The 11727-nt window shown below is 35.0% G+C and overlaps 1 protein-coding gene across 3 annotated transcripts in view; it reads right to left on the bottom strand.

Moving 5' to 3' along the window:
- Nucleotides 1–1803: 1803 nt before the first annotated feature.
- Nucleotides 1804–11727, bottom strand: part of ATP2B1 (ATPase plasma membrane Ca2+ transporting 1) — a 120879-nt gene continuing 110955 nt past the window's right edge. For all 3 annotated transcript variants that reach the window (XM_043447428.1, XM_043447426.1, XM_043447427.1), the window contains one exon: nucleotides 1804–5079. In XM_043447428.1, coding sequence (XP_043303363.1) covers nucleotides 5054–5079 — 26 coding nt within the window. In that variant the 3' untranslated portion in view covers nucleotides 1804–5053. The remainder of the gene's footprint in view (nucleotides 5080–11727) is intronic.

Raw genomic sequence — 11727 nt, 5'->3', positions numbered from 1 at the left:
CGGTTGTGAAGAATCTTCAAGACCAACTCTGATGCATTTGATATCAGAAAAGAAGAACAACAAAGAAACACTTAAAAGTTAAGGTTTTTAGGCACTGGGCCTGGATTCTGGTTAACAAGATATTAGCACTGCAGTAAAACCAATAGCTACCAGCCTGGGCTCTTGGGAAGATCTGTTTAGTGTCAATTCCAGCTCATCATGTGACCCAGACCACGTTACTTAAACTTGCTAAGCTTCAGTCTCTTCTTATGTAAAGTGGCAGAAGTAACACAGAGTTATTACATAATCCACATAAACTGCTTAGCATATTGACAGATCAGGTACTCTATACATATTCACCTGTGATGTGACAAGATTCCTTTGAATAGTAAGCAAAGTATCAGCGCCTATATTTAGTTACCTGAAAAGTAATTAGGAAGCTATGTGGTCCTTGTAATTTGGATTTAATTAAGGCAATCTTAGGAACTCACCACATTGAACCCCTACAGCCAGATTAATGTAATACTGCCTTGGAAACTTGTTTTCCTAGGATATAGTGTGGGTTAAGAAAGTTGGGCCAAAGACTGATTCTGTATAAGCACATAGGTCTATTTCCTCCTTTAATTTCCTACTTTGGAACCACTAATGTTAACCAGTTTAATAATGACACTGAATTCAGAGAATACAGCTTAAACATGCCTGTATTTAGTATATTCATCTGTTAGCAGAAGCATTTTTCTAATGAATAGGGAAAACGTTAAAGAAGTCATTCTTAAGACAAAAAGGAGAAGTAAATTATTGAGAGTTTGGGACAAAGCCACCTTACAAATTACAGAAGGACATTTCCTTTTGCACTGATGTACTGCTGAGAAGTATAGGAACACAACCAAGACTCCGCTTCCAGCATGGAACATTCTTTATGGTATTTTTATAATGCCTCATCTAAAAAAAATTTTCAAGGATCTTTCTAAGATAGCTTTTAGTTAGGTAGTATCATTACACTAATAAAATTTTTTGGTCTACAAGGGAATGTAACACTAACTGGAAAAGGTAAAAGTCAATGTGGGATCTGGACATTAGGGTCCTAGGGTGGCAGAAGAAAGAGAGCAGCTGTCGTCTAACACAGGAGCTCCCTAAAGACACAGGCAAGAAAAAAACATGTCAATAAACACAAACTTACAGAAACTTTCCTTATTCAGTGAATTTTACAAAGGGATTTCATTCAAAATTCAATCCTACTACTTAGTACACTTACAGAATTGAACTTGACAAAGTGGAAAAAAAACTCTCCTCACAAATATGGTACTCATATACTCATTAATTGAATAATATTTACTAATGGAAAAGTATAGTATTCATAACCATTCAAAGTTTTCTCAGTAGTTCAAAGTTGCTAATTTATGTTAAAAATTTATTATAACAATACCAGCAGAGAGCAAATTGATTAATGTTGTTACCATAAACTTCAGATAATTGCTATTGACAAGTTTGGATTAGTTAATGAAAAAAATCAGGTCTTATAGGTTAATGTGAAAATATAATCTTTTCTAAAACCAAAACTTTACTTCCCCCTGGACTGCAGAAATTAACTCCAGCTACAAAGATTGAAGACGGTGGGCATGAGAGAATGGACAACATACCCACGTTCATTCTAGGGACAGGATCATGCATATTAGGACACTGATTCACTGTAACAGAACTGTAACATTTCTAGTACATTACAGAATTCTCAATTAGATTTTTAAAATTTCAAGTAGAAAAAAGTAATTTCAAAATATGATGTTCAGATTAACTTAAATATTCAAAAAGTTCAGTCAGTCCCCATTCAGAAACAGATAAACAGTATATTTATTAAATGAGTTAAGACAAATAAACTTTACAAAGAGACAAATAATAAAAGGCTCAGTGGCTAAAATAGATGGTAAGCATCGTCGGAAGAAATCAACACCATCACGGTATCCCAGTTGGCTTACACGTGTAAAAAGAAATTTTCAAAGAGCAGTTTCACAGAAATGAAGCCAGTTTTTTTTTCTTATAAACAAATTGCCATTTCTTGGTTCAAAACTGACATCTGTTATGAAAATTACCATATCACATATTTATAAGATGACAAGGAGTAACTCATCTTCAAAGTGCAAGTAAGTCTATTTACAACCACAAAAAAGGCAATGATGAGGAGAAAAAGATTTTTAAAAAATATACAAAGATTAAAAACATTTGGGATGCAAAATTAAACAATTTTTTGGTTAGAGGATAAAAGAGAAAAAGTGATTGAATTACAGATGCTGATTTCAGCTATACATACTATATAATGGGATCCAAGATCTTTAACAGCTTGCTTGCATTTTTTCCTACTTACATAATGCTCTGGAAATTTCTGGTAGAAATTACAGTGTCTCAAAGAGAGAAATACACACTAAGCATGTCTTGCTACTACTTCATGGATGTCGTAAGACCCGTTTATGGATTAGAGTTGGTGTAAAAAGCCATTGCCTTGAGTTGAAAAATGAATACTGTAAAAGCTCAATACAAACCCTCCAAAGCACATGCACTTCTATATCTTTTGGTAATTACATTCATATTTAAGCATAACCAAAATAAAAAAGAAAACTGAAAACGCTTCCCTTTTCTCTATTCCCTATGCCTTGTAGGCTCTCCAGTTGATAGGATAAATTTTTAGAGTTGAAAAGGGTTCGTCAAGATAGTCTAGTCCACCACCCTCGTGTAGGGGAGATGATTTTCCCAAGGTCATGCAGCACATTAATAGCAAAACCCAGACTAGAAACCAGGTCTTGATTCCTAGCCGAGTACGCTTTCCAGCATATCATGCTACCTCTTTTTACAGTATGATTCACTCTAAATACCTGATGAGTAACGTACAACTACAAATGCTGACAGAGCCAATGTGTTTCTAAGTCTTGCAGAGGATAACTGCGAAGGATTGATGGAGAGAAAAAGATTCTCCCCCACCCACCAAAAATATCAAGCACCATCAACTAAATGTTTCTTTGCTGGGTCAGCATTTTCAGATGTTGTAGTAGTCCTCGTAAACTTTATGTCAGCCTGAGGATTGCGTATCTGGTGAAATCTGGGCCCTAAACAGTGCCAGTTCCTAAATGGTAAAGACAGAGGCCAAAGGCGGGAGAAGGCAGACAAAAGAAATAAAGACTTAAAAAATCCAACTGGCTTAGAGACAGGCATTCCAGCATATGGTTAAGTAACACATCTAAATATATATTTTTAGGGCCTTTCCCATCTTTTCACATTATCATTTTAACTAATTTGTTATTTGGCCACTTAAGAATGAAAACAAATGTGTCAGAGACAATGGCGGTTGCTATTATTATTTTTTTAAACTCTGAGACTATTTTAGGCCAACTAAATAAACTCTATGAAGAACATGTCAAACTGCAATGATTTTCTTAATCTGGTTCTAGTAGATTGCCACCAAGGAATTAAAGAGGGTACCTCATGGGGCTGTTACCATCTTGAAATTTATTCCAATTGCAGTTAAAGAGAACAGACCGATGTATCACATAGGCAGAATTGAGTAAAGAAGCTAAAAGTTCTTTTTAAAAAAAATTGCGGTGTATTTATTTAATAAAAGGGCATATTTATTTATGTTTACAAACAAGTTTCAAAAACAAAAGGAAAACATGTATGCTTCTACTTATTAACCTTTTTCAAAATGCCAACAGCCCTCATGCTCTATGAAGATATCTAAGGATTTATTAGAAAAAAATAAAATCAATACAGTTCACTCACAGTTCACCAAGACATCACTGAACTAACATGTTTAGACAAAAACAAAAAGGACTAAAATTCTCTTGTAGTTTGATAGTTTCATTTAATTTGATTTGCCTGAAATAACAAAAGCATTTCAAGCATCTTTCATTATGTTGTTGATGTCCTGCATTAAACAATCTACTAAATTCTGAACAAAGGTTATTAGCAAGTTTTCAAAAATTTTAAAAATTAAACAGTTGTTTCAAAACCATTAAGTAGTAAATGTATTTAAGAAACTAATTAAGACAGATGCCATAACTTCATCAGAACACCACTGCTCATGTTTTTTTTTGTTTTGTTTTTTTTGTTGTTTTTTTTTTAAACAAAGCATTAGTGTTATCTATTTGGCTATTAGTATTAGCAATTTATCTACAGTATTTAACAAGGTAAATTGTAGGCAAAAATTTAGTACAGTTTCAATAGAAACACCCCCCCCCCCTTTTTTTTCCTGAAAATACAGCAGTATTTGAAGGACTAATTTTATCTCTGCATCAGTTATAAGGAAGCGTCCCATCTATGAACAGGAACAAAAAAAGTATCTACAAACCTTGTAAACAGATCTGCATCATTTATAAACATAAATAATCCAAATTATTAACAGCCAACAGCAGAAATTAAAGCATCAATTCAATGATCCAGGGCTCTTTGCTTGCTTGCCCAGCTTTACTCCTCCCTCTCTCCCATCAAGGATTGAGATCAACTAAAATTTTGCTAATATACTGTTCAGGACCATTCTTAGGTTCTACTGATGATCCACAGGTCGACTTAGCTGAGTTACTGTTTATCTGTCAGTTCATTTCTCCCACCCCCCAAAAAGCACCCTCAGTCTGGCAGAAAGCTTTGCTTTTTTTTTTTAAAAAAATAAATCTACATTCGTACAAGTGTGTCTTCTGTTGAAGTCCAGAGACAAGAATACTATCTTGTCCGTCACAATATGTGAAAAGACCCAGTTTCAATTTGTTTCTTTACAATGCAGCTAGTGTGTTAACATTCAGCTTACAATCAGAGTGACGTTTCCAAACTATGTAGTGGGCTTCCTGGGGATGAAGAGGTAGCAGACTTGTTCATTTCTATTGTAAGGTAAATCCCGCTGTCAACAGCATTGTTATTTTTGTTGGGAGAGGGTGGAGGACTGGAGTTACGCTTTGTAGGAGCATCATCTTCAGCATCAGTGTCATCAATAAGGGGAATATGAGGCTCTGAATCTTCTATCCTAAACTCAGGATGTGTCATAAAGTTGTGAATTGAACTTCTTGATTCCGGTTTTTCTAACCCTTCATATAAAGAACTACGAAATGCATTCACCACTCGAATCTGTAAATATCAGAAAACACAGAAACATATCAGTACGCTGTTTCCTTAATTTAAAAATGGTTCATTTATGAGTTTGAATCCACAAACAGCTAGGGATGAGTGAATCATATTTGCATGTAATGCAGTGGAACTTGCAATACACTGTAAAAAAAATGAATATTTTAGTAGGACACTACAGAACAACAAAACCACATACTCTAAGAATTAAAGGGTATAGAATTCAAAGTAATACTAAGAATATCTCATTGTCAACTGGCTAAGAATTTAATAGCCATTTTATAGGATATTTTTCCCTAAGAAAACAAAATCAAAGAGAAAACAAACATAAAACTAACCATACACAAGCGTTAGCTGATTTTTTAAATAAAAGAAATATAATTTTTAAAAACAATTCAAATAAGTTAAACGAAGTCAAGCACAGAGGGTTACTACTCATCATGCTAGGAATTAGGGAGTCACCGACTATGAAAAAGCCAAGCAAATATAAGCTGAATGCCACAATGAACTCACATCTACCCCACTACGCCCTTGATTAAAAAAATAAAAATAAAGACAAAACCCAAATAAATATCTATGAAATGCCATTAAACAGCTATAAATATTTGAGTATATGCCATTTGTCTATAAAGTGTTAGTGTTTTTCTCTATAATAATAAAACTTAAATAACTTTATGGACTACACTCCACTGGAAAGAACAGATTTAAAATAAAACAAAAAACTTTCCGAGGTTCTTCTGTGAAAAATTTCCCGAGGAGAAGACACAAAGTGTTCTAGCATTTTCACCCTTAAACATACAGCCCAACAATTCATCTTCCTCCTCAGAATTCTGCTATATGGAAGAAAAGAGGTCAATAAGTAATCAACTTAAATACATTACTGCACATACAGACTCAGGTCTCATTAATCCAGTATCATAAAGACTTAAAAAAAAAAAGACAAAATCCAAATAATTGGATTATTATTATTTATTATAAATGTCAGTTATCCAGATAAAACTGACACTGACATTTCAGGAAAAAAGATCACTAAAGTCATAAGACACCAAAATCACCTCATAAAACAATGGTATTCAAAAAATAAATTTCTTCACAGGGATATTTCAATTTATTTAAAAAAATGTAACAATTTATGCCTACTTTTTTACTGCATATATTTAAGGCATACAAGACTACCTGATATACATCTACAGCATGAAATAGTCACTACAATCCAGTTAATTAACATATTCACTACCCCACATAGTTATTATCTGTGTGTGTGCTGAGAACACTTGAGGTGGGACTCTCCTAGCAAATTTCAGTATACAGTACAATATTGTTACCTAGAGTCACCATGCTATATATTAGACTTCCAGAACTCATTCATCTTGCATAACTGAAACTTTGTACCCCTTGAACAACATCTTGCAATTCCCCCTCCCCCTGGTAATCCCCATTCTACTCTACTTACATGCATCTGACTATTCCAGATCCCCACTTCTGAGACTTTAACTAAAGGAATTGAAATCAAGATTTTGGAGCGATTCCTGCACTCCCACGTTCACTACTGTCAGTGGCCAGTAGGCACAGAGAATACGAGCTGGAGGACCAGCCAGCCTATCCGGTGCGTGGTGAGCTGCTTAACATGACTCTGAAGTTGCTGCTTATTGGACTTGTTTGCTGGTATTGCTAATGGAGCTGGAGAAGCAGTTGAGGTCTCTCTTGTTCTGACCAGTCTGGGTAGAAGACAGCAGTGAAGAATCACGGGGAAAATAAATCAATTTCTGAAACATGTTAAATTTGGGGGGCTACAGGACAACTGAAGTGAAAACATTCAGAGTTCAGAAGAAAGTTATGGGTGTAAGTGAGCGATCCGGGAGTTTTAGCAAAGCTCAAGGAGGGGTGGAGTGTAAAAAGTAATACGCAGGTGAGGGCAGCAAGTGTGTCTGTACAGACAACGACACACACCTGTGACAGCTGAAATCAGACTGCTTTCCACTTGAGTTTTTCAATTTTTTCCCCCATCTGACAAAATTTATTATGTTATCCTAGAACATCGAAGCTTGAAAGGATATTTGAGATAGTTTATTTCAACCACTTTACAAATAATACCAACCGAGTGACTGAAGACAGGCGGCTGCCTTGCCAGGTCACTCCCAATCAGTGCCAGAAAGTCTCAGAGCTAAGGTTTCTGGACTCCCAGCTCCAGATTCTTTCAAGTCAATGAAAGAAGAGAATATATGGACATTAACTTTATAACTAACTTTACTAGAATAAGGTATTTCCTAGGATTAAGGTCAGCACAGTACAAAACAAGGGAAGCTTAGAAATGCTCCAAAGCAATATAATTTTCAAAAAAACAGTTATCATATTAGGTACATAACATCTAGATTAACTAGGGGGTCACTGAAACAGATTTGTTTTACTTCCTACTCATTAAATAAGAAAGCACCCCATCTAAGGCATGCCACTGAGCTAGTTATATTTGCTTTCATCTCTATAACTTTCTATAGGTAAAATTCTCACAGTACAACAGTAATTTTGAGTAATGAAAAAGCACAATTGCATGCATTATACTGTAGGTAGATAGAAAATTATTTTAATACCAGAAATCAGTTTAAGCAGAAACTGATTACCTATTTTTGACAATCCAACCCCTACTGTTTATTTAATCCAGTCTTTAAATGCTATTCTTTTAATAGCAATTAAGACCTACTATGTACAACACTATTTAAGGAAAATTCAACAATTCCTATGTTAAGAAAAATTTTTAAAGAATAAAAAAATCCAAGGCATGAGGCACATATGGCAAACAATACATTGAAATGGTTATTATAATAATAAAGTAATTTTAGGAAACTGAAAATGATTACTAAGGTAAACACTACATTAAACCTAGCAATAAGATCATGTACCATGCTAAACCACCCATTTTCTTAAATATAATCCTAACTTTTGATAGGAGAAAAGAATATTACTGACCAAAACATGGTACACAGGAGACAGTTCTATTTTACCTTCTACAACAGACTGACTTTTTCCGAAATTTGTCATCATACTTTTACTATGTGCACCATAAATTAAAGAATTTCAGTAGTAAAGTAAAAGATACTCTGCAACAGGAAAGAAAATTCTAGGTTGCTTTTCAAAGTTGTGTCTTTGTACATCAAATTTTCTCAAAGTGAGACCTGTGTAATAGCTAATGTTTTAATTATCTGGAATAGGGGTTGAAAAATATTTTCTGTCAAGTGCCAAAGAGTACCTACTGCATAGCACAGAGGACTATATTCAATATCTTGTAATAATCTATAATGGAAAAGAATTTGAAAAAGAATGGATATATATGTATAACCACCACTCTGCTGTACCCTTGAAACTTAACACAACATTGTAAATTAACTATACTCCAATTAATAAAAGAGGTTAAAAGAAAGAGTCAAAGAAGTTTGCCATAGATATTCCTAAGATTATTCCCTACTAGGGCAGGAAGCCAGTGATAAAATTAAACCTTCCTTGAAATGTATTAACACCATTACTCTTGCTACCTGCACCCAGGAACTCAGGTTTCATACACAGCTGTGCATCAGAAAAGAGTCTGCAGCAGGTGTGGGTGTGTAAGATTTAAAACAGAGCTTGTGATTGATTTGATATTTAATATAAAGCCTGGGACACAATTACACAGAGAAATACAGTTAATATGATACCACATCTAGTGAAAAAAAGCAAACTATTTAAAATTTTGCTGAAATAAAAATCAACAGAATATATACCACCTAGTAGATAAAACGTGTCAAAAGAAGTTTAACATAAAGCTAATCAAGAGTAAACAATCAAACTCAGAATGTAGGACACTTTATAAAACAATCTGCCTGGATTTTTAAAAAAGAAAATCAATGTTATGAAAAATAAAGGTAAAGAAAATGGATCCAGGTTAAAGGAGACAAAATCATAACATACACTACTGAATGTCCTTTCTTGGATCCAGGATCAAAAAAGCTGTAATATATGACATTTTGGGGGCAACTGAAGAAATCTAAATATGGACTATATATTAGATAAAATGGTATATATTTATATTACAAAGATAAAGCAGACATCATAAAAACATTAAGAAGTGGTAAATCCAGGCAAAGGGATTTTGTATGGATTAACCTTTCAACTTGTCTATCAGTTTGAAATTTTTCAGTTTTGAGGGGAGGAAATATATCAGGGTTAAGTCTCAGTTTGGCTCCTTCTTGTGGATATAAATAGAAGCTTACTTTCCATTCCAGCCTCATCAACTTCTTCATTTCATTACTCTTTTAGTTTTAAACTACATCAGCTGGGATCTGCTTTCCTCAACCAACAAATTCTATCAAGGGGTCAGCTTGCGGGTCATTTCCTTAGGTAATTTTCCCTGACTTCTCAGGGAGGGGTGAAGACCTTGTTATAACACTGTTTCACCACCATGTCGAAACTCCTATCTCCTCATCTGCTTCTCTCCCTAGAGGATAAAGGCGGGAGGTTCCAGAGCGTGTGGTAGGCCTTGCAGTGTTTATGAAATACAAGTGAACAGCAAGAGCAGGAGGTGAAGGCGTGAGTGGTAACATGCCCTTGAAAGCCAGGAATCAGGTGAAATCCAGAAGAGGGAGGGATGCAAGTGACATCAGCCGTCCCAGGCATAAGGCATAAGGCTGCCTATTCCATGTCATTCAGGCAGGTGGCATGGTAACTTCGAAGAGGAAGATTCCTATCTGTCCTCCTATGTAAATGTAACAGCCTAAAGTCAGTCACCCTAAAGATACAACGTGTCTAAAGTTGCAGGGTCAGTTTGTCTTTTCAGCACCTGGCTGCTCTTTGTCCGACATCACGCTGCCTCTGCTTATTAGCTGTGGACACGTCATGTAAACGCTAAGTCAGCTTTCACACCTGTACAATGGGGATAGTTCCTATTCTGCCTGTTGTGCAACACTGTCAAAAATAATAAATGAAACTTACTTAGGCCAACAGTGAACAGGTAGACTCTTGAGTGAGCAGTTTGTTTTTAGGCAGCATTGTTTTCCCCCTTAAGTTACCCTCTCCCCGGCTTCCCAGTGGGTGTGAGCTTGAGCCAACTCTGCAAGATGGTGAAGGGACAGGGAAGCCTGCTGCACTGAAGTCCACAGGGCTGCAGAGCTGGACACAAGTAAGCGACTGAACAACGTTTCCTTAGATTCCTCTCTAGTCTTTTACTGACTAAAGAGCAAATGGAAAAGATAAGTCACTGCCCAAATCAGGTATCTCCACTGAGCTGGAGGGTACGGATGAGGGGTGGGTGTGTTTATATCTTTAATGTTTCCAATATACTAAGAATCCACCATGGAATCAACAAGCTAATTCAGAGTAAGGATGATAAAGGTTGTAAGACTTCTGGAGAGTTTACTAAAATGCAACAATCTGTTATATTTCTTTACACTAATAACTACATGAAAGGGAAATTAAGAAAACAAATCTCATTTACAATTGCATTAAAAATAATAAAGTATCTAGGAATAAATTTAACCAAGGAAGTGAAAGACCTGTATACTGAAAACTACAAATCATTAATGAAAGAAACTGAAGAAGACACAAATAAATGAAAAGATACTCCATATTCATAGGCTGGAAAGATTAATAGTGTTAAAATGTGCATATTACCCAAAGCAATACAGATTCAATGTAATCCTGAGCAAAATTCCAGTGGCATTTTTCACAGAAATAGAACAAACAATCCTAAAATTTGTATGGAATCACAAAGACCCTGAATAGCCAAGGCAATCTTGAGAAATAAAAACAAAGCTGGAGGCATCACACTCCCTGATTTCAACTGCATTACAAAGATATAGTAAGTAAAACGGTATGATATTGGCATGAGTTTGTATAAAAATGGACATACAGATCAATGGACGAGAACAGAGACCCCAGAAATGAACCCATGCATTCGTGATCAATTAATTTATAACAAAGGAATCAAGAATATACAATGGGGAAAGTCAGTCTCTTCAGGAGATGGTATTAGGAAAGCAGGACAACCACATGCCAAAGAATGAAACTGGACCACTATCTTACATCATACACAAAAATGAACTCAGAATTATAATGACTTTTACATAACACATGAAACCATAAAGCTCCTAGAAAAAACATAGATGGTAAGCTTCTTGACATGGGTTTTGATGACAGTTTTTTGAATCTGACACCAAAAGCATAAAAGGAAAAATAAACAAGTGGGATTACATCAAACTGAAAAGTTTCTACGCATCAATGAAAACCATGACCAAAATGCAAAGGCAATATTTTGTTCTCATAGAATGTGAGAAAATATTTGCAAATCTATGTACCTGATATGGGGCAAATAATAAAAAATATATATATATAAAAATCTATACAAATCAATAACATAACCCCCAAATAGTCCAATTAAAATATGACCAAAATATCTGAACAGCCAGTTTCCCAAAAAAATATATGTAAATGGCCAAGTGGTACATAAAAACCTGCTCAATATTGCTAATCATCACAGAAATGCAAGTCAAAATCACAGAGAGGTATCACTTCACATCTATGAGGATGAAATGGAAACAACTGTGTTTGCTGATGAATGAATGGATAAATGAAGTATGGTGGACACACACAGGAATAGTATTTAACCATAAAAAAGAAGGGATTCTT

This window comes from Cervus canadensis, chromosome 25, assembly GCF_019320065.1.
Source record: "Cervus canadensis isolate Bull #8, Minnesota chromosome 25, ASM1932006v1, whole genome shotgun sequence".
Classification (NCBI taxonomy): domain Eukaryota; kingdom Metazoa; phylum Chordata; class Mammalia; order Artiodactyla; family Cervidae; genus Cervus; species Cervus canadensis.
Note: the sequence above shows the minus strand (reverse complement) of the source record. Positions and strands in the feature narration are given on the sequence as shown.